We start from the raw sequence: 23,635 nt of genomic DNA on the forward strand, positions 1-23,635 counted from the left end.
ACTATAGTTTGTTAACAAGAAATTTGTGGAGTCGTTAAAAAACAGCTTTTAATGATTCCAACCTAAGTGTATGTAAACTTCCGACTTCAACTGTACATGTAGTGAAAAGTGCATATCTACCCATCTCATCCTTTTCCCAAAACAAATCCTCTTGTGCCTCTTAATTGCCAGAAATATATTTTCCAAATGTTTTTGTACTCCTTCGACGTCTATGGATACATTATATTTATTGTTTCCATGGATACAATGGTAACTTTTTGTTCTAATTTCCTGCTAACATAGACCGCTAAAAAACTTTTTTTGTATTTTCAATGATGTGGAAAGTGTATATGCTAAAACAGTGCGTTTACGGTAAAGAAGATTCCCACAAACATGTATCCATTATTGTGCAGTGCGCACATCGGAACCCTAGCCTATAATCGTTCTGAGGGGGACCTTGCACTTCAGTGCACATTTCCTGTTGATTGGAATATTATGGAATGTCAAAAGCGTAGCTTGTGATCATGCAAAGTATTTCAAATATTGGCTATCTGACACTTTGCTAGACGTTCGAATGTAAGTATAAGGTAAGTAGTGGTTTTAGACCTATGTTCTTGATGCAGTAACAATAGCATTTCTCTCCCGAAAATATTTGTGGTTTGCTAGCTAACTTAGCGATTAGGAAAAGGCTAACTCACGTTAGAATATTTCCAAGTTGGCAAGCCAGCTAGCTTGCTAAATGTTAAATACGCTATGATATAGACACAGAAATTTCACTGGATGTTTAAATGTCAAGCATCTGGTTGTCGTTTCCACTCTTTACCAAATATGGCAGTGAGAGAAAATGGACGTCTCATCAATTAAACATTTGATCTCAATACCGTTTGTTTCCAAAACTAGAATCTGAATCTCGTTGCTTGGCTCTGCCCACCCCTTTGCTTGGCTCTGCCCACCCCTTTGCTTGGCTCTGCCCACCCCTTTGCTTGGCTCTGCCCACCCCTTTGCTTGGCTCTGCCCACCTCCTTGTTTTGCTCTGCCCACCCTTTTGCTTGGCTCTGCCCACCTCCTTGCTTGGCTCTGCCCACCACTTTGCTTGGCTCTGCCTACTTCCTTGTTTGTTCCCATTGGACACGACAAGCTTTGGTCTCTTGGTTTAGTTATAAAATCTTTGATTTGAACTTAGACAGTTTGTTGTCCTAAAACCTGGACATTATTTACCTCTGGTTCGTTCAGCCATCCCTATGGGGAAAGAATATACCTTATTTTCAGCGTGTTTTTATGTGTTTTTTTAAATTACATAAATGCTTAAGAATTCGTTAAGTGAGTGACGTTAGCTGATGAAGATAATCTCATAGAACAAAATGTACAAGATCCTCCTAAACCTGCATTTATCACAGACCTTGTTTTCGGCGTTTATCCAAAAACCCTACAAAAACGCCATTTGTATTGCAGACTGCTAAATACATATATGAATTAGTTAGCTAGTAAGTGTCAGTCATTTCCTAGCTTAGTTTGAGGTTTTGTCTCGCTTGTCTAGTTAGCTAGATAAAGTTAAATCTCATCTGCATCAAAAGTAGGCAGCAGATCTGACCCGCTTGGATACAGCTGCACTAGGGTCGGATAGCCTTCATGTGTAGATTAAGACACAGCAGAGCCAGCGCAAGATATGGTTCAGAAAATGTAAATCGAGGGATGAGAAATGCATTGTACTCCGAATTGTCCCATTATCCCAGTTACACCGAGAAGATTGCACTACTGCTAGTTTTTTTGCAGTTGTTCAGTATTCTCTATGTAACAGTTGACAATTTGGAGTACAATGCATTTTTCATCCCTCAATTGAGGTAGGTTTTCCGAGTTATATCAATCAAATTTATTTATAAAGCCCTTCTTAGATCAGCTGATGTCACAAAGTGCTGTACGGAAACTCAGCCTAAAACCCCAAACAGCAAGCAATGCAGGTGTAGAAGCACGGTGGCTGGGAAAAACTCCCTTGAAAGGCCAGAACCTAGGAAGAAACCTAGAGAGGAACCAGGCTGTGAGGGGTGGTCAATCCTCTTCTGGCTGTGCCGGGTGGAGATTATAACAGAACATGGCCAAGATGTTCAAATGTTCATAGATGACCAGCAGGGTCAAATAATAATAATCACAGGGGTTGTAGAGGGTGCAACAGGTCGGCACCTCAGGAGTAAATATCAGTTGGCTATTCAGAGTATCTCTACAGCTCCTGCTGTCTCTAGAGTTGAAAACAGCAGGTCTGGGACAAGGTAGTACGCCCGGTGAACAGATCAGGGTTCCATAGCTGCAGGCAGAAAAGTTGAAACTGGAGCAGCAGCACGTCCACGTGGACTGGGACAGCAAGGAGTCATCAGGCCAGATAGTCCTGAGGCATGGTCCTAGGGCTCAGGTCTTCTGAAAGAGAGAAATAGAGGGAGCATACTTAAATTCACACAGGACACAGGAGAAATACTCCAGATATAACAGACTGACCCTAGCCCCCCAACACAAACTATTGCAGCATAAATACTGGAGACAGCTCTGCAGTATCTTAATCTAAACAGGAAGGCTGTCTGACCCTAGTGCAGCTGTAAGCAAGCTGGTTGAATCTGCTGGCTACATCAACATTAACTAGTGGTAGTACAGTATCAGACTACCAGCTAGCAGGCTATCTGCCAGGAGTCCCGGACCAAGCCATTTTTATGTGTGTTGCAGTGGTAATGACTTTTATGCGGGCTAGCATCCCTCCCTATCAATGAATTGTAACTTATTCTTCCCTTGTTTTTCTATTCACAAAGGTTGGCAAAAAGTTGTGGGACCAAAATTTGTTTTCTGTGCATGGATGGAAAGCCAATGCGCAGGTATGTGATGAGCTCCAGATATTTTTTGTTGTGGCTTGATTTTTTTAGAATTTAAATGTAAATTATTTTATCTGTCAAAGAAAGAATTATGTCCTTTGACATCCAATGACAAGTGTGTCCTTGTTTAGTTCATCATTCTTCATTGCAAGTGACAGAAATTTGAGAGTAGCCTAGTGGTTAGAGTGTTGGACTAGTAGCCGGAAGGTTGCAAGTTCAAATCCCCGAGCTGACAAGGTACAAATCTGTCGTTCTGCCCCTGAACAGGCAGTTAACCCACTGTTCCTAGGCCATCATTGAAAATAAGAATTTGTTCTTAACTGACTTGCCTAGTAAAATAAAACATATTTTTAAAATATTTTTTATATAGGATAGATTTGTTGGAAATCGTCAAATCAACATGTATAAATGTGTTGTAATGTAATATGATCGAAATTTAAGGGGTGTTGAGTTCAGAATGATTCTACAAAACTCCCTTTTTCAGGACCCTGTCTTTCAAAGATAATTCGTAAAAATTCAAATAAATTCACAAATCGTCATTGTAAACTGTTTCCCATGCTTGTTCAATGAACCACAAACAATTAATGAACATACACCTGTGGAACGGTCTTTACGACACTAACAGCTTACAGTCAGTAGGCAATTAAGGTCACAGTTATGAAAGCGTAGGACACTAAAGAGGCCTTTCTATTGACTCTGAAAAACACCAAAAGAAAGATGCCTAGGGTCCCTGCTCATCTGTGTGAATGTGCCTTAGGCATGCTGCAAGGAGGCATGAGGACTGCAGATGTGGCCAGTGCAATAAATTGCAATGTCTGAACTGTGAGACGCCTAAGACAGCGCTACAGAGAGACAGGGCGGCCAGCGGATCGTCCTCGCAGTGGCAGACCATGTGTAACACCACCTGCAGAGGATCGGTACATCCGAACATCACACCTGTGGGACAGGTACAGGATGGCAACAACAACTGCCCGAGTTACGCCAGGAACGCACAATCTCTCCATCAGTGCTCATACTGTCCACAATAGGCTGAGAGGCTAGACTGAGGGCTTGTAGGCCTGTTGTAAGACAGTTCCTCACCAGACATCACCGGCAACAATGTCGCCTATGGACACACCCACTGTCACTGGATCAGGCAGGACTGGCAAGAAGTGCTCTTCACTGACAAGTCACAGTTTTGTCTCACCAGGGGTGATGGTCGGATTCACGTTTGTCATCGAAGGAATGAGCGTTACACTGAGGCCTGTACTCTGGAGCGAGATCGATTTGGAGATGGAGGGCTCGTCATGGTCTGGGACGGTGTGTCACAGCATCATCGGACTGAGCTTGTTGTCATTGCAGGCAATCTCAACACTGTGCATTACTGGGAAGACATCCTCCTCCCTCATGTGGTATCCTTCCTGCAGGTTTTCCTGACATGACCCTCCAGCATGACAATACCACCACGCACAGAACGAGCAGTATGACTGATTTCCTGCAAGACAGGAATGCCAGTGTTCTGCCATGGCCAGGGAAGAAATCTTGAGGGCTAGGGCCAGCTGAAGAGACATTGGATTGCACCCTAGACCACCAGTAAGTCATAGCCTAGTTGAAAGGAGATGTCTATTTTGGTACTTGGTTCTTTCACATCTAGACCTCAACTTTCCGTAGTTCAGACAGACATAACTGATGTCTTTTTAGCTTAAGGAATTATTACATCAACTTTGACACTGGCCCCCACCAATACCAATGTTGACATGACCAATTATTAACTTTGATTGGATTTTTGTGGTGGCTGTTTTTTGTGATAAATCAATGTTAGTGTGAATTGTGGATGTTTATCCCTATTCTGTCTGGCCTTTTGTGTCTGTTCTGCAGGGGTACCAGCGCACGCCCAGACAACACCGGAATGGACATCACCGCACGCTGCACACTAGGTGATCCCAACAAGCTCCCAGAGGGTGTGCCGCAGCCGGCACGCATGCCCTATGTGTCTGACAAGCACCCTCGCCAGACATTAGAGGTCATCAATCTGCTACGCAAGCACAGAGAACTGTGTGATGTCGTGTTGGTGGTCGGCGCCAAAAAGATCTATGCTCACAGAGTGATCCTTTCGGCCTGCAGCCCTTACTTCAGGGCCATGTTCACAGGCGAGCTGGCCGAGAGCCGTCAGACAGAGGTTGTGATCCGGGACATTGATGAGCGGGCCATGGAGCTGCTCATTGACTTTGCCTACACTTCGCAGGTTACCGTTGAGGAAGGCAATGTGCAGACATTGCTGCCCGCCGCTTGTCTGTTACAGCTGGCTGAGATTCAGGAGGCTTGCTGCGAGTTCCTCAAGCGCCAGTTGGACCCCTCAAATTGCCTGGGTATCCGTGCCTTTGCTGACACCCACTCTTGCCGCGAGCTGCTGCGGATAGCTGACAAGTTTACACAGCACAACTTTCAAGAGGTAAGGTCTCTCTTACATACATGTGCGTCTCTGTGCACTCACTCTCTGAAGTGTTTCTTTGTCATTTAGAAAAAATGATGTTGCTCATCTTAGCTCTCTGCTTATCAGAGACATTTTTTGGTTACTTGGTCTAGCTAGTCATTTGAAAATCCACACCGGTTACCAGTTAGTGAACTCCAGAAAGAGGTGTCCTTGAGTAATTTTTGCCCCACAGCCTTAAATGTGAATCCCAGCAATAAAGTTAATACCTTTTCTACATTGTCTTTTTGTTTTCTTTACATACAGTTTTAGAATTTCCATTAAGTTAAACCCCAACGTTAGTTGTATCCTCAGGAAATAACTGCCACGGAACTTTCATAATTTGGGAATTAGATGCTGCTGCCGGTTTAACTTGACTGCCTTACCATGCATCATTCTCTTGAGCACAGCCCCTGTCTTTTTGTAGACTTTGAACAGGTTATATTATTATATTATTCCAGCTGATGAGTGACTTAGGTCATTTTGCCTGCTTTGCCCTCAGGTGATGGAGAGTGAGGAGTTCATGCTGCTTCCAGCCAACCAGCTTATAGATATAATCTCCAGTGACGAACTGAATGTGCGAAGTGAGGAGCAGGTTTTCAACGCAGTCATGGCCTGGGTCAAGTACAGCATTCAGGAGCGCCGGCCACAGCTGCCGCAGGTGATAATACCTGCTATATGAATAAATAATTGTATGTGGTGTTGCATTAAACTTGATATATACCTGTAGTTTTGATTCACAAAAGAAATAAGGACAGTCTGTTTAAAATCAAAAGTGTTTGTCTGTAACTTATTCCACTTGGTAAGTCATTGAGTTTGGATACGTTTTCTGGTTATAGGTCCTCCAGCATGTTCGTCTTCCTCTTCTGAGCCCAAAATTCCTGGTGGGAACGGTAGGATCAGACCCTCTCATAAAAAGTGATGAGGAGTGCAGAGACCTGGTTGATGAGGCAAAGAATTACCTGCTCTTGCCCCAAGAACGCCCTCTAATGCAAGGGCCAAGAACACGCCCTCGGAAGCCCATCCGGTGTGGAGAAGTGCTGTTTGCAGGTTAGTATCTTAACTCTTGAACCTCGCTGCATTCTCTTAGTACCCATGTCTGATCACTTCTGCTTTCAAAGGTATTTCAAAATGACAGTCGTGTACTTTTCCCAACATGTTGCCATTGAATATTCTAAAGGATAGGGTTAGAAGAGACAAAGTTGTACCAAGTTTTTTTGTTTATTTGTTCTTCATATTCCCAGTTGGCGGGTGGTGCAGTGGGGATGCCATCTCCAGTGTCGAACGATACGACCCACAGACCAATGAGTGGCGCATGGTGGCTTCCATGAGTAAGAGGCGCTGTGGAGTGGGTGTCAGCGTCCTTGACGATCTTCTCTATGCTGTTGGCGGCCATGACGGGTCCTCATATCTCAACAGTGTGGAGAGGTTAGCGTTTCCTTCCCCGTTTTGAAAACGATGTCCACCGAGTCACCACCTCGTTAATGTTTATTCATAGGGCCTTGTCCCAAATGGCACTACATATGACCAGGGTCCACAGGGCTCTGGTCAAAGTAGTGCACTATATAGGGAATATTGGGACACACCCTAGATCTTCCTTCCATTGTTGAACTTCCTTATCTTAGTGTACTGTACTGAACTCACTCTCCACTACAGGTATGACCCCAAGACAAATCAGTGGAGTAGTGATGTAGCTCCCACAAGCACATGCAGGACCAGTGTGGGTGTGGCTGTCCTGGGAGGGTATCTGTATGCAGTAGGGGGCCAAGATGGAGTATCCTGCCTCAACATTGTTGAAAGGTCACACTTACAATACATATTCACGGTTTCATTTGCTGTATTTGTCTTCTACAAATCACACTGTTTTCTATCATGCTGAGGCAAAGACAATTTATCTTGCAATACTAAGTATTATAACAAACCATTAACATGCCTCCTGAAATATCACAGAAAGCTGACTCCACTGAGTAATGTGACTATGCATGATCTGTTACAGATATGACCCCAAGGAGAACAAATGGACGCGCGTGGCCTCGATGAGCACCAGGCGCCTGGGTGTAGCCGTGGCTGTACTGGGGGGCTTCCTCTATGCAGTGGGAGGTTCAGATGGCACGTCCCCTCTCAATACAGGTACAGATGAAGCACTTAGAAAACAGTGCAATGTCTTTCATTAGTCAGCACGTCATTAACAGGGTGTACACTATTTATACAGATAATCCACTGTATAAGCTTCAGAGATCCTAAGAAAAGAGATCCTAGAATCACATAATGTCCCTATAGTTCCCTAGAGATCTGGGTTGTATTCATTAGGCACCAAATGGATGAAAATGGATGAAAACGGACTGAAACAGGGAGACTATCTGAACTTGTCCAATAAGAAACACTTGTTAACTACGCTTTATAGTGTACACTAATGAATATGACCCTGCTCTAACCCCATTTCTTACTCCATGTCTGCTCTGCCTCTGCTCTAATCTTACCACAGTAGAAAGGTACAACCCCCAGGAGAACCGCTGGCACACCGTCTCTCCCATGGGCACCAGGAGAAAACACCTGGGCTGTGCAGTGTACCAGGACATGATCTACTCCGTAGGAGGCCGGGACGACACCACCGAGCTGAGCAGTGCTGAGCGCTACAACCCCAGGACCAACCAGTGGTCAGCTGTTGTAGCCATGACTTCAAGACGTAGTGGGGTCAGTCTGGATCTTTCACATTGATTTCTGTTTGGTCTGGGTGCTTTATTTTAGGATAGAGGCAAAATGTTGGACTTTTCAATCGAATCAGGTAATTTAGTTGGGTTTAACTAGCTAGAAAATAAATTTGTTGCTTTACACCTGTTGATGTTTGGAGCATTGTTTGTCTTGCAGGTTGGACTAGCAGTGGTAAATGGCCAGTTAATGGCTGTGGGTGGCTTTGACGGGACAACGTATCTCAAAACAATAGAGGTCTATGATCCTGACGCTAACACATGGAGGTAGGTAACCGCATGCAACACGTTACTTGAGACATATTATCCCTAGAGGGCTTGTGTTGAACGTGAAGATATTCATTTCCTTCTCTTCCTCCAGGCTCTATGGTGGAATGAACTATAGGCGACTTGGAGGAGGGGTTGGTGTTATCAAAATGACTCACTGTGAATCACACATATGGTAGCACCTCCAGGTCAAAGGCCTCACCGTCGCATGTGCCTCCGAAAGAAACATTGTTTATCATGCAAGAAACGAAGTCTATATTAACTGTAACACAGCCATGTTATTGGCAAGCCAAGGAAATATCTTGTGACTACAAGCTTTACTGTTCCTGTGTCAAGTCTGGAAGGCTTATCTTGGAGCCTACGGTTCATCTCTCTTCTGTACTTCCTGTATTATGACTTGACTGGCCAAGGCCAAGAGGAACTAACTCTGAATAGATCAATCACATGAACTATTGTTTGACATCATGGGGGGGAAAACCCTTCATTTCCTCTTTTTCGGTTACTGAAATGAATACTGCAGCCGCACTTTAAGATACAATTCAGATTTTTGCTGTGGTACCGGTTATACTATACCAACGTTTAGTTTCCTTTGAAATATTAAATGGGGCATGAAGAAGAATCTTCAAAGAGAACTGAAGGTGCAGGATGTGGTCTCACTGCTTCCCTTGATCCTCGTTGTGAAAAGTGGATGAACTTGTTAGGCAGTTGTTTAAATCTATAAATGAAATGCACCGTGATAATTTCTTGTTGCGGTTTTTATTAGTTTGACACACTGAGCATAACCTGGAGTTCTACGTTCACAACTGGGGTCAATTGTTGGTACGGTGGCACTTACACAATATTACAACTGTTTCATACAAGATTGTTGCCCATTTAAGGCTGACAATGGATATACATTTTTTGGAGCAACTTTTTTTTAACCTTATAGGACACATTTGAGACAGTCTTGCACTTTAATCGAGGAATTAGTTGAATTGCGGTTCATCTAACACACAGTAAGGAATAATGAACTGGTTGATGTATTATGCACCCCTTCATTGGTGACCATGCAAAACAGATGGACATTCAGTAATATGCTTAGGCATTTTTTAATTATGTAAACCCTGATGAATTTAATGTTACTGCTATTGAGCAAAATATACAATCATGCATTTTACAATCATGAAACTCAACCCCTGTAGATATGGTATCACCCAAATGTGTCAGATTATGCAAGTAATTATTAACCTGACCAAATATTTTGAAGATTAATGTATCCCTTTGGCTGTGTTCAGAGCCCAATTCTGATTTTTTTTCTCTCTAATTGGTCTTTTGACCAATCACATCAGATATGTTTAAGAGCTAACCAGTGGCTGCATCTACACAGGCAGCCCAATTGTTTTCCACAAATTGGTCTATTAACCAATCAAGTCAACTGTGAAAAGCTCTGATTGGTAAAAATACCAATAACTGGAAAAAAATATCAGAATTGGACTGCCGTTGTAAACGCAGCCTTTCACAAAAGTATGGAACCGTTGAGGGCAAATGTATGGGTGCTTTATTTCTCCCTTATTAGATGACGTGGAATTGTCTGTACTGACAAAATACCCCATGCTGTTAATAAAAACACTTTATTTCAAACTTTAAGCTCATCAAACAATTGTTTTTGAAAATGGAAATGTATTTACAGGTACTATTCTTTTTGGTTGTTACATCTCTACCGTTTAGGAAATCACCAGGCTCTTACAGATTTACTGTATCTGGACTGTAACAATGATATCTTCAGAACTGCCCAAGTTACTTGACGGTTTACCATGTATCAAACCTGATTAATCAACTATCACACCACACTGACAAAACCAACATTTGCAAGTTTAAGCTGTAACACATTTACTTCTACACTATTGCGCTTGTAGTGAATAATATCTAGAGTGACTGAAACCACAGAACAATGGCAAGGTACACAATCAGCAAAAGCATAGCTATTTTGAGATGTATGCATTTGCCTTTTCATACAATACATGAATATTTAAAAAAAATAGTAAAATTGTTTAATTTCATATGGACAGTAATTTTGGGGGTATACAGGTATTTTACAAAACACAAACATTGATTTGTGATGTCAGTCTTGCTTAGATTGGCATCTTCAGAAGAGCACATTCTGTCAGCAGTTGCAGGATGGTGGGGATGTAATTAGGGCTCGCAATCTGTGATGGAAAATGAATAGTTAGATAACGGATACCACATGTCAGCTACAAAAGAGTTATTTGGAAATCAATTCACAAGTTAAAAACATACTGTATTAATTACATACTATTAAATTGTTCACCTTTTAAGTGTGTGGCTGAGCCCATTTGAAATGCAAGTTACATGTTACAAATAGCCAGTCACTTGAGTTTAGACTAGATATATAGATATGTTGGCCTTTCCATATATGTGCATATCTACCTTGATTTTTCCACTATGGTGAGAAGAACCCAAAGCCGTGGAGATCTGCATCAATGACCCAGCGGACAAGTCTATCCTGAAGTGCCTGAAGAAGTGTGACTGCAGCCCTTTGATGAACCCAGTGACCTCATCAATGCTGATGCTGTCCTCTGTCGTGTCAACCTGCCGCATGCTGTCCCAAAGCTCCCAGGCATCTTGTGGGTGGACGATGTACGTAACATCCATAGGGGGTAGTGTTGGGAGAGTCCAGACCAGTTTCAGGTACTGGATGTTGATGGTGGGGTGGCACCCAGTCCATAGGGATGCGAGCCACTGGAGGTTGGTAGAGTTGATACCAAGAGGGCCGAAGCAACAGTCAAATGTCTTTTCAAACCAGGATTTGACCAACACTGTGAGCGATTCTGGTCCTCTGGTGCAGAACAAAGGCAAACTGACAAATTCCAGGGGTAGTGATCGGAGATAATCCAAGTCACCGTTGACGCAGGTCAGCCAGCCACTCCACACAACCTTCGGAGCATCATCTTTTGCAGAAAACACTTGTCTGGAGAGAATCTGTGATGAGAACAGATGGAAATAAACATCAGTCAAGGGATTCCACAGAAGAATAAAGTATGAACTCCAAACTACATTTTGAGGAAAAACCCTTACCTGTATGAAAACTGTCTCAGCATCTTTATCCGTCTCTGCCAACCCAAGGACCACAGAAAAATTGACCTTGAAGCCCAACTCCTGACCAACTTCAATCGCCAGGCCCTGTTGCTTCTCTGATACCATGAAAGCCGATAGTTGCTTTGAGTAGGATTTCAACTGAGTGTGTCTGAACTGGTACAAAGGTGTGACATACGACAGCTGCCATTCCTTCTTCACCAGAAGTGCTACTTGGTCTGGGTCAACCTGTTTCTAGACAGCAAAGAGACATACATCAGATAGATCCAAATATTATACACTCAAATGACATTGATGTTTTTGTAGCCTTTCTTGAAGCCCTTCTTGAATATGTCAAGCAGGGCTACAAATCAAGCATACAGATTAGTTGACTCGTCAACAATGACGTATGAGAAGAATTGTGAATACAACCACATTGATTGGCCTTAGCTACTTACTGTGATATCACATGACTTTGGAGCCTTTCTACTTCTTGGTATTCTTAGAGCTGTCAGAAGGCCTGATGTGTATGCCAGATGAGTTGCTTCAACACAGCTTCGCATTGATTGCCTGTAACTCTTGCTCCTTCGTTGTGCCAAGGCATTGTTGCGTGGGGTCTCCTCAGTGCTGTAAAGAACAGATTATCACATTAGGATAGTTAGTGAAACATTGTATTATTTTACACCATGCATTCAAAGTTAATAAGAATAGGTGAAAATTATGAAAAGTAGTAGTTTGTGACAAACATTTATTTCAATAAACAGACTGAGAAAATGCATATTTAAATAAAATAATAAAACACAGGATGGTCTATTTAGGAATCAAATTAGAGATTATTATAAAGCTCAAGGATTTATTTGGATTTAACTAATTGTTTATATAAAACTTTACCTTGTTTAACCTCTTAATTGTAAAGTCCCCTTGGGGACCTTATTAGATTTTTTTTAAAATCAATTCAGTCTGGTATGAGAAAGTAACCCCTATCTGCAAAAGCAGGGTATCGTGGCTATTGATTGGTGCCTTCAAATCTTTGGTGCGATTTACTACCATATTTGGGCATACAAATTTATAAGGGATGACCGAGCCGATTACCTCATTTCCAGATGGCTGCTACCTACATTCCGGTTAGCATTGTGAAGCATAAACAAAATAAACACAGAATACGTTGATACACACGGAAGACCCAGACTCAACAGACCATGAGGATATCTTATTTAACTGCTGCGTCTATTAGGGCGCACACTCAGTGAAGTTTAGGAGCGCACAGGCATACATCAAATAGATCCTATATATGATTTAATTATCTGATAAACTTTTTCTTTCGCTGTGTATATTGACTGGATAAACTCACTGCAGTATTAGGCCTAACATTGAGCTTATGAATGATGGGCTAATATGCCTATGCTTAACTGGCTATAGGCTACATCTCGAGCTTGCTGTCTTCATTGTTATGTTGCGCAATTACGCATCGGGCCTCTTCGCTGCCACGAATACTCCTTTTAAATTTTGTCTAGTCCCATGAAAAGACAGACTAAAAACGCTTGTTGGACAATTATTGCGGCTTATTTTCTTTAGCCTACTAATAGCCTATTTGAGGAGAGATGTACGCTTGATGAATGTAAAATAAGCTACAGCATGAACGAGCGGGGAGTAGGAAGGAGAATCCCATTTTTTCCCATAGTAGGCCCATCTTAACACCGGGCTAGATCCTAACAAAAATAGGCTTACCATATGATTGGCCTGCTAAAAAGACAAACGGGGCAGTTACAAAAAAAATATTTTATCATACATTCGGCTTTCCTGTCCTCCATAAAAAAAAAATATATTATTAAATGTTAGGGTGAGTATGAATAGACCATTATATGTGATCCAGTACCGAAATGCATCCCAAAAGGTTTTAGTAAGTTGACAGGCACAAATAAGATGATCTGCCATTTCGATATGAGTTACAAAAAACACAATGGTTAAAGTCAAAGTTATATTTCCATCTTATGAAATCGTTAGGCCTACATGGGTAAATGCCATTCATTGTTTTGATATGAACTTGTTTAAGGTTTAGGTCAGGGTTTCCAAAACGGTCTTGGGGACCACCCTGGGTGCACGTTTAGGTTTTTGCCCAAGCACTAAACAGCCGATTCATCATCAAGCTTTAATTATTTGAATCAGCTGTGCAAAAACCAAAAACGTGCACCCAGGGGGGCCCCAGGACCAAGTTTGGGAAACCCTGCTTTAGGTGATAAAGGAAAAGAAAGGCACCTGGTTCTTATTCTGACTATATAACTTCTAGTGAAATCTAACATATTTCCCTGGAGGGAAACACTGTAGTAAGAATATAACTAAATAAAACATACAGATAACCAAAATAATGGATTCACTTGAGTAAATGAGGGCTAAAGTGTATTTAAAAGCAGGTGCTTCCACAGGTGTGGTTCCTGAGTTAATTAAGCAGTGAATGTCCCATCATGCTTAGGGTCATGTATAAACATGCTGGTCAGCACAGAGGAAGAGGTGAAGTGAGATAGATTTTGGGCCCAAAATCTGTCTTCTTCAGCAGGTAGCGTTTTTATTTTTTTCACTCACCAAGCAAGTCATTGAGTGTCGAATTTGGTCAACAAAATGTATGGCTTATTTGATAGAAGTTTCGTAATGCTTAGGTTGTTACGAGTGTACTGATGAGAAGGACACATGATATTCCGGCAACTTTGAGGAAAAAACCATCGGAGTTGTGCCTGTTCACAATGTCATGACTGTTCTATGAGGATCCAAATGGATCAGATCAGCTTGGCAATAGATAACCAGACCCTCTCTCATCCACAGAGGGGTGTGTGAGTTTTAAAAGAGAGATATTCATGAACCAAATTCCAAGGTATTTTACAGGTGGGAACACGTTCGAAAAGAAAGGCATCATGGGTAGCAAGGTTCAGATTTTCCAATTGTAAACTTTTGGATCGTGAAAATACCATATACTTAGTTTTACTTGAATTAAGCACCAGCCTAAGATCTACAAGTGCATCTTGAAGCAATTCAAAGTCAAACTGCAGGAATGGAAATGCTTGAGTGAGTGATGGGCTGTGGCATATAGTACTGTGTCATCAGCATAGAAATGAAAGTTGCATTTTTTCACTGAGTTGGATATCATTTATGTATATAGTGATTAATAAAAGGACCTAAAATCAAACCTTGTGCGACTCCTTTGTGAACAGTGACAAAATCAGATGTTTACCCCATCTGCAATAATAGCCTGAGATCTATCAATGAGATCATTTTGAAACCACAAATATATCTGAGGCCAACCCCAATGAGGTCAGTCTCTTCAGCAGAAGAGAATGATCAACTGTATCGAACGCCTTCGACAGATCAACAAACAAAGCAACAGTTCAACTTCTTATCCAACGCTCTTACAATATAATTTACAACCAGGGTGGAGGCTGTGATAGGACTGTGCCCTGGTCTAAAACCAGACTGAAATTTGTTCAGTATGCAGTTGTCAGACAAGAAAGAGCACAGCTGTACATTTACCAATGACTAACATTTTTACAAGACAAGACAGCTTAGAGATTGATCGATAATTATCAAGGTCACCAGTATCCCCACCTTTGTGCAGAGGCAGCACATAGGCAGTTTTTCAAATCTTAGGTATGACCCCAGAGGTTAACGTGAGGATACAAATATGAGTAAGAGCACCAGAGAAAAGTGGTGCAGCTCTAGCCAGCAACCCTGGGTCAAGTTTGTCAGTCCCTGTTGCTTTCTTAGTGTCTATGGCTAGCAAGGCATCAATAACTTTCTCCTCTTGTGAAGATGCTTAGTGAGAAACCCTGACCATCAGCATACTTCATGCATAATCCCTTCATAAGCATCTTTTCTTCCTTCATTTGTGGTCGACATTTTCTCAAAAAGATTGCCTGCTAAAATGAAGTGATTGTTGAAGGCATTAGCAATGGCGTTCTTATCAGTAATGAGTCCAGTATCCAACCCTATCTGATTTGGGAGTGTGGAGTGCATATTCTTCTTTAATGTTTTAAGTACTTTCCAGAATTTGGCTGGATTCCCATAACAGTCATTTAAACTAGTCACATAGTAATCCAATTTTGTTCTTCGAACAAGTCTGATGCACAGGCTTCTCAGCTGCCTAAAAGTCTGCCAGTCAGAGCTAGAATAAGTTTCTCTAGTCTTAGCCTTAGCCCAATGTGCAACACAACTGTTGTCAGGTCGGGAATCTGCTTCTTGACTACTGGTAAAAATTCCTTATTATATCAGTGACTTTAGCACCTGGAAAGCCAAGTGTGCATGTATCTTGGATTGACACTTGCTTTACCATTAAGTTCCCGATTAAAACGGTAGCTAGTCGTTCACCATTATTATTTTCTTCTGAAGCCTTTTGTACAGCTCCATTTTTATTCTTGGTTTTTCCAACTCGGCCACAACAGATCACAGGGATTAGAGCTCCAGGCGCAAACACAGCGGGGGCAGAAGAATCATCATCCGGATCAGATGACCGCGGACCTGAAGGTGCTGGAACGTCAAGATTAGAGGTTGACCGATTAATCGGAATGACCGATTAATTAGGGCCGATATCAAGTTTTCATAACAATCGGAAATCGGTATATTTGGGCGCCGATTTTGCATATTTCTTTTTTTTTATATATATACATATTTGTTTAGAACTTTATTTAACTAGGCAAGTCAGTTAAGAACACATTCTTATTTTTAATGACGGCCTAGGAACGGTGGGTTAACTGCCTTGTTCAGGGGCAGAATGACAGAGTTCTACCTTGTCAGCTCGGGGGATTCTATCTTGTAACCTTACAGTTAACTAGTCCAACGCTCTAACCACCTGCCTCTCAATGCACTCCATGAGGAGCCTGCCTGTTACGCGAATGCAGTAGAAGCCAAGGTAAGTTGCTAGCTAGCATTAAACTTGTCTTATAAAAAACAATCAATCATAATCACTAGTTATAACTACACATGGTTGATGATATTACTAGTTTACCTAGCGTGTCCTGCGTTGCATATAATCGATGCAACGCTGGGGGATGATTTAATAAAAGCGCATTTGCGAAAAAAGCACAATCGTTGGACGACTGTACCTAACCATGAACACCAATGCCTTTCTTAAAATCAATACACAGAAGTATATTTTTTAAACCTTCATATTTAGCTAAAAGAAATCCAGGTTAGCAGGCAATATTAACCAGGTGAAATTGTGTAATGTCTCTTGCGTTCATTGCACGCAGAGTCAAGGTATATGCAACAGTTTGGGCAGCCTGGCTCATTGTGAACTAATTTGCCAGAATTTTACGTAATTATGACATAACATTGAAGGTTGTGCAATGTAACAAGAATATTTAGACTTCGGGATGCCACCCGTTAGATAAAATACCGAACGGTTCCGTATTTCACTGAAAGAATAAAGGTTGTTTTCTAAATGATAGTTTCCGTATTCAACCATATTAATGACCAAAGGCTCGTATTCCTGTGTGTTATTATGTTATAATTAAGTCTATGATTTGATAGAGCAGTCTGACTGAGCGATGGTAGGCAGCAGCAGGTTCGTAAGCATTCATTCAAACAGCACATTCGTGCGTTTTGCCAGCAGCTCAAGTGTTGCCAACTTTCATATGTTCTCATGTTCTGAGCAAGGAACTTAAATGTTAGCTTTTTTACACGGCACATATTGCACTTTTACTTTCTTCTCCAACACTTTATTTTTGCATGATTTAAACCAAATTGAACATGTTTCATTATTTATTTGAGGCTAAATAGATTTTTATTGATGTAATATATTAAGTTTAGTGTTCATTCAGTATTGTTGTAATTGTCATTATTACAAATAAATGTAAAAAATAACAAATAAAAATCGGTATCTGCTTTTTTGGTCCTCCAATAATCGGCATCAGCGTTGAAAAATCATAATCGGTCGACCTCTAGTCAAGATCCAAAGCAGCGAAGCTGCTGACCCCCCTCAGCTTGGTATTGTTTGCTGCCAATGGTGTGGAGAACGAGAAGGTAGGAGGACGTAGCTTCCCCAATAGCTGGTGCAAATTATTGATTTGTTTACTCAAAGTAGCAACTTCTTCTCTATAGTCTTCGGCTAGCAGGGAATTGCTACATTGGACGTTTAGGTGTTTTTCTTTATCTCGGAACTGGCCGAAATAGATACAGCGCCGGCATCTTATATATTGCTTGTGCAATCCAACATCCTTTATCGTGCGAGAAAATCAGTACTCTCTGAAACTAGAGAAATGTGACTACACAGTGTGTACAACATTTACATTTAAGTCATTTAGCAGACGCTCTTATCCAGAGCGACTTACAAAACAGTACTAGACAGACCCATGCTGAGCCAATGTAGGCACTATATCAGTGGGAGAGGTTTCCACTGTGTAGGGGTAAGTGGACCCATGTAGCGGGCACACGGGCGAGGTACGTAAAAAAAAAAACTCAAGCCCCTAAAACCAAATGTTCTCGGCTACTCTACCCTTAGCTCTAACTTAGGTGTTGTTTTATACAAATATTTGTGCTGACAATACCTGTACGATGAGGTTAAGGTTAAGAGGAGATAACTTCATGGGCAGTTTAGAAATGTCAATGAAAAATATATAAGCCACCAAAAAAAAAATTCACATGTTCAAATAAAACATTGTAACTATTTTAATTGGATTGTACCATTCATTAGATCAAATTAGAGCTTGCCAGATTGTAGTCCTAAAAAACAAATTAGTTACCTCTGGTTACCTCCATTCCTATGGGGGGGAAGAAAATGCATTTTGGGATAAACGGCTAAAATAAGGTCTGAGGTTAACACAGACTTAGGAGAGATAATACATTTTGTTCCAAGAGATGTCATTCAGTTAACATGACCTTTATTAACTTTGAAGCCTTTATCTGCTTGTTTTCATTACATAATTAAATGATTCAAAATTCACAGGAAGTGACGTTAGCTGATGAACAAATAGAACAAAATGTTAAGCCCTCCGACAAACCATCAGAAAGGCAAAGCATCAATGCAAGACTAAGAGCAAATCCTACTACACCGGCTTTGACGCTCGTCAGATGTGGCAGAGTTTGCAAACTATCACGGATTACAAAGAGAGACCCAGCCACGAGCTGCCCAGTGACACGAGCCAAGTGCAAAAAGTTCCCTCAGCGCTCACAACAAGCAAACTCTGACAAAAGTCCCTCTATTTCCATTTGAGGTGAAAATGATGAATCGATAGCAACAGCTCATGGTCCTTCTGGAATCAGAAGTTTTTTTGGCTCAATGGAGGAACATGCTGATGAATGTCTTCCTCGAGCTGTGTATGCAACTGGTTCACCTCTGATGCTCACATGCAATGTGTATTAGAAGAGATTTCTGAAATTTTCTTTGCCCAGCACACACCCCTCTACTGATTTGCTGGATGCAGAGTTCAACAGAGTTCAAGTGAAGGTCAAGCAAATCATAGAGAAAGCAGACTGTATTGCAATCATCTCTAATGGGTGGTCGAATGTTTGTGGGCAAGGAATAATTAACTAAATCATCTCCACCCCTCAACCAGTATTCTACAACAGCACAGACAAGGGACAACAGACACGCCAGTCTCTATATTACAGATAAGCTGAAGGCAGTAATCAATGATCTTGGACCACAGAAGGTATTTGCACTGGTGACAGACAATGCTGCAAACATGAAGGCTGCTTGGTCTAAAGTGGAGGAGTCCTACCCTCACATCACACCCATTGGCTGTGCTGCTCATGCATTGAATATTTTCTTCAAGGACATCATGGCACTGAAAACAATGGATACACTCTACAAGAGAGCCAAGAAAATGGTAAGGTATGTGAAGGTTCATCAAGTTATAGCAGCAATCTACCTCACCAAGCAAAGTGAGAAGAATAAGAGCACCACATTGAAGCTGCCCAGCAACACCCGTAGGGGTGGTGTTGTCATCATGTTTGACAGTCTCCTGGAGGGAAAGAAAAGGCCATATCACAGTCTGCCGATATGAACAGCCCCATCAAGAGCATCCTCCTGGATGATGTATTTTTGGAGTGAATGGTAAGCAGCCTGACACTCCGGAAACCTATAGCAGTAGCCATTGCATGGATTTCGAGAGACAATGCCATCCTGTCTGATGTTCAGACTCTGCTTGTAGATGTAAGATAAGAAATCCATACTGCTCTGCCCACTTCACTGTTGCTCCAAGCGGAGGAAACTGCAGTTCTGAAATGCATCAAAAAGAATGAAGACTTCTGCCTGAAGCCAATACACGCCGCAGCGTACATGTTTGACCCCAAGTATGCTGGCAAGAGCACCCTGTCTGATGCAGAGATCAACAAGGCTTATGGTGTCATCACTACCTTGTCTCACCACCTTGGCCTGGATGAGGGCAAGGTTCTTGGCAGTCTGGTAAAGTACACTTCCAAGCAAGGGCTTTCCACTAGATATGGTGGAAGGGACTTTGTGGATCTGAGGCTCTTTCCCCTGTTGCCTCCATCATCCTCCAAATACCACCAACATCAGCCGCCTCAGAGCGCAACTGGTCCTTGTTTGGGAACACACACACCAAAGCACGCAACAGGCTGACCAAGGGTTGAAAAATTGGTGGCCATCCAGGCAAATTTGAGGCTTTTTGAGCCTGACCACTTGCCATCCTCAACAAGATTGTAAAGTGACAGTGAAGACGAGGCCTCAAAGTCTGATGTTCAAGAGGTGGACATTGAGGGGGTCCAGGAAGAAGACATGGAAGCCTGACAGGAAGACAACCAATGCTTTCGTTTCTAGACTATCATTTTACAGATGTATGTTGAAAATGTTTTTTGGGAGATGCGATGGATCATTCAATATTCCCTTTCTTTTGTTTTTCAGTAAATTCATCCCATGTGAATAGTCAACTCAACTAAAGTTACATTCATACCTAAATAGTTTTTTTTCTATTGGAAGGATTTGCAATTGTCTGCTTATGACAAGGTAAAAGGTTTATGTTTTTCTTCACATAAATATATCCAATATAAAAAAGAAACACATTTAAATAGTATTAATTATAACTTACATATATATCCATTAATTCCAAAATATTACCGTTAATTCCCACGGAAAATTTCCACCTCTGAATAAGCCCCAAATTGTGCAACCCTATACACGTCACAGACAATCTGAAATGGTCCAACCACACAGACAGTGTGATGAAGGAGGCTGAAGAAATTTGTCTTTGTCCCTAAGACCCTCACAAACTTTTACAGATCTGCAATTGAGAGAATCTTATCGGGCAGTATCACCTCCTGGTACGGCAACTGCACAGCACACAACAGCAGGGCTCTCCAGAGGGTGTTGCGGTCTGCCCAAAGCATCACCAGGGGCACACTGCCTGCCCTCCAAGACACCAACAGCACCCGATGTCACAGGAAGGCCAAAAAGATCATCAACCACCCGAGCCACAGCCTGTTCACCCCGCTACTATCCAGAAGGCGAGGTCAGTACAGGTGCATCAAAGCTGGGAACGAGAGACTGAAAAACAGCTTCTATCACAAGGCGTTCAGACTGTTAAATAGCCATCACTAGCCGGCTAACCACCCGGTTACTCAACACTGCACCTTAGAGGCCTGATGGGCTGCATCACCGCTTGGTATGGCAACTGCTTGGCATCTGACCACAAGGCACTACAGTGTAGTGCGTACGGCCCAATACATCACTGGAGCCGAGCTCCGACACCCAGGACCTCTATACCAGGCGGTGTAAGAGGAAGACTTTAAATTGTCAAAAACTCCAGCCACCCAAATCATAGACTGTTCTTTCTGCAACTGCACCCTGCATGGCACCAATGCATCAAGTCTGTAATCAACAGGACCTTGAACTGCTTCTACCCCCAAGCCATAAGACTGCTAAATAGTTTACCAAATAGCTACCTGGACTATGTGCATGGACCCTTTTTGCATTAACTTTGACTCATTACATACATTGCTGCTACTGTTTATCTGTTATATGTACATATCTACTTCGTACCTTAGCTCTTAATCATGACTGAAAAACAGCTTCTATCTCAAGGCCATCAGACTGTTAAATAGCCACCACTAACATTGAGTGGCTGCTGCCAACACACTGTCATTGACACTGACCCAACTCCAGCCATTTTAATAATGGGAATTGATGGGAAATGATGCAAATATATCACTAGCCACTTTAAACAATGCTACCTTATATAATGTTACTTACCCTACATTATTCATCTCATATGCATATGTATATACTGTACTCTACAACATCGACTGCATCCTTATGTAACACATGTATCACTAGCCACTTTAACTATGCCACTTTGTTTACTTTGTCTACACACTCATCTCATATGTATATACTGTACTCGATACCATCTACTGTATGCTGCTCTGTACCATCACTCATTCATATATCCTTATGTACATGTTCCTTATCCCCTTACACTGTGTATAAGACAGTAGTTTTGGAATTGTTAGTTAGATTACTTGTTGGTTATCACTGCATTGTCGGAACTAGAAGCATAAGCATTTCGCTACACTCGCATTAACATCTGCTAACCATGTGTATGTGACAAATAAAATTTGATTTGATTTGACTTAAGTTCCATAAAAATGACACATAAGAGTCATTGGACAAAGGTGTCTTCCGTATGGGGGAATTTTGTTAAGAGCCCATTGCTCGGTCTGAACATAAACATGCATCGCTTGGTCTTTCATATCAGCGATAAATAATACAAAATATATTTTTTTAAATTAAATTGATACACACTTTTATAGTGTTACAGTTCCCTCACGGCCATATCTCCATGGTATTTTACCGCCTGTGCTAATTAGCCATCTAGCATGTGCATGTTCTGAACACCCGTGTGTAATAGAATAAGGTTGCCAAAAACATGTCACTGAAAAATACTGTCGGCTGCAACTGTGATAAAGACAGTTAAAACAATGTGCAGTACAGTCCCGGTACCCAATGTATATAGCCAAGTTATCATTACTCTGTTACGGTTATTATTACATGTTTCACATTTCTATTATTTTCTCAATTTCGCCATTAGTCTCTACACCTGTTGTTTGTGAAGCATGTGACGAATAACATTTGGATTTGAGCGTATAAAAGCTTCTACGCCCGTTTATGAACAGGGTGGTTCGAGCCCTGAATGCTGATTGACTGACAGCCGTGGTTTATCAGAGCGTATAACACGGGTATGACAAAACATGTATTTTTTACTGCTCTAATTACACTGGTAACCAGTTTATAATAGCAATTAGGCATCTCAGGGCTTGTGTCCCTATGCATAACGAGCATGGCCTTGTTCTCTGTCAAAAGGGGTTGCTGACGCTAGCTGGCAAGCTTTGTTTTGGCAAAGCATACGCTGTTTTGATACGATCTCGTTTTCCTCGCTGACCAACAGCTTAGTTAACAATTTTTTTATATGCTAACCTCGATAACTTAGCAGTCTATCGACATTAATTAATCATAGGTAAGAAAGTGGACTATATTTGTACCTGTTTCGTTCCTCCATTACTGAAAAAAATAACACCAGCAAAGTCAGGAAGTGAATTTGAACATCGCGCTTTCCCATGATGCAACTGGAATCTTGATAAGGAAATGTAGTCAAGTGCAGCATCATTCAACATTTTAGCCGAATTCCAGATTTATGTTCACTCGGCAATTATGCCGAATAATTCATGAATCCACATCTAAAAATCGAGTTATATTTTCATACAGCTGAATCTTCAAATGCTCTCATGATATTTTGTAGTATTAAAAAAAACAAATATTGTAAAATATCTTTATCGTCGTTTGACTACTTTGGCCAGTAATAGAACACTATCCTCCGCCATGTGTTACACAAATGACTGATCTGTAAATCTAAAGAATGGACACACTAAAAAGTAACTGTCGGAACCAAGCACATCCACATTTATTGAGTTTTGTCAACGGCGCTGTCTTTTCAGACTGAACACGGAGGAATCATGGGCGGAATTTAGAGTACACTGGTACCACAATCACAATGCATGAAGGGGCGCTTTTTAGCTAGAAAACGCTGCCGTTTTGAGAATAATCGACATGATGCAACTGACGTTTAATTTTCCACATCGAGGTTGCCAGTAAATCATGTTTATCTATGTAGCTATCTAGCATCCATGTACAACAAGCGGCCAATTTACAAGACAGTTCTTTACAAGTTTAGATGACAGCTAGCTTTCTGTTTAGCTTGTAAGTATTAGTGATGGGCATTCCGGCTCTTTTCAGTGAGCGGGCTCGTTCGGCTCAGCTCACCAAAAAGATACGGCTCTTTTGGCTCCCATACGGCTCTTTCAAAAAAGAT

The 23,635-nt window shown here is 41.6% G+C and overlaps 2 protein-coding genes across 6 annotated transcripts; one reads left to right on the plus strand and one right to left on the minus strand.

The window, feature by feature from the left end:
* The first annotated feature begins 416 nt into the window (after positions 1–416).
* On the plus strand, positions 417–9,886 carry LOC124009544 (kelch-like protein 20). 4 transcript variants are annotated; one of them, XM_046321426.1, is made up of 12 exons: positions 430–555; positions 2,772–2,834; positions 4,238–4,403; positions 4,689–5,262; positions 5,783–5,941; positions 6,120–6,330; positions 6,525–6,708; positions 6,937–7,080; positions 7,277–7,410; positions 7,766–7,974; positions 8,149–8,255; positions 8,350–9,886. In XM_046321426.1, the coding sequence occupies exons 4-12, from the start codon at positions 4,720–4,722 to the stop codon at positions 8,432–8,434; spliced, it is 1,776 nt and encodes a 591-aa protein (XP_046177382.1). In that variant the 5' UTR covers positions 430–555; positions 2,772–2,834; positions 4,238–4,403; positions 4,689–4,719; the 3' UTR covers positions 8,435–9,886. The 4 variants fall into 4 exon arrangements, with proteins under 4 accessions (XP_046177381.1, XP_046177380.1, XP_046177379.1 ...); XM_046321425.1 differs by lacking the exon at positions 4,238–4,403 and having other exon boundaries at positions 417–566; XM_046321424.1 differs by lacking the exon at positions 4,238–4,403 and having other exon boundaries at positions 428–555; positions 7,769–7,974.
* LOC124009545 (centromere protein L-like) lies at positions 9,847–22,881 on the minus strand. Of its 2 annotated transcripts, none has more exons than XM_046321427.1 (5): positions 22,809–22,881; positions 11,786–11,954; positions 11,331–11,582; positions 10,683–11,234; positions 9,847–10,441 (listed from the first exon to the last, which is right to left on the minus strand). In XM_046321427.1, exons 1-5 carry the CDS (start codon positions 22,823–22,825, stop codon positions 10,367–10,369), a joined length of 1,065 nt encoding a protein of 354 aa, XP_046177383.1. In that variant the 5' UTR covers positions 22,826–22,881; the 3' UTR covers positions 9,847–10,366. The 2 variants fall into 2 exon arrangements, with proteins under 2 accessions (XP_046177383.1, XP_046177384.1); XM_046321428.1 differs by lacking the exon at positions 22,809–22,881 and adding an exon at positions 12,219–12,922.
* Positions 22,882–23,635: the final 754 nt, after the last annotated feature.

Source organism: Oncorhynchus gorbuscha, linkage group LG22, assembly GCF_021184085.1.
Source record: "Oncorhynchus gorbuscha isolate QuinsamMale2020 ecotype Even-year linkage group LG22, OgorEven_v1.0, whole genome shotgun sequence".
NCBI lineage: Eukaryota > Metazoa > Chordata > Actinopteri > Salmoniformes > Salmonidae > Oncorhynchus > Oncorhynchus gorbuscha.

Bases quoted from the DNA above. Each gene is read 5' to 3' on its own strand.
- LOC124009545 (XM_046321427.1), bottom strand. The intron at 11,235-11,330 runs GTAAGGGTTTTT...TTCTCATCACAG, and splicing joins CTGAGACAGTTTTCATACAG to ATTCTCTCCAGACAAGTGTT. The intron at 10,442-10,682 runs GTAGATATGCAC...TTTCCATCACAG, and splicing joins ACCATAGTGGAAAAATCAAG to ATTGCGAGCCCTAATTACAT.
- LOC124009544 (XM_046321423.1), top strand. The intron at 5,942-6,119 runs GTGATAATACCT...TTCTGGTTATAG, and splicing joins GCCGGCCACAGCTGCCGCAG to GTCCTCCAGCATGTTCGTCT. The intron at 7,411-7,765 runs GTACAGATGAAG...ATCTTACCACAG, and splicing joins CACGTCCCCTCTCAATACAG to TAGAAAGGTACAACCCCCAG.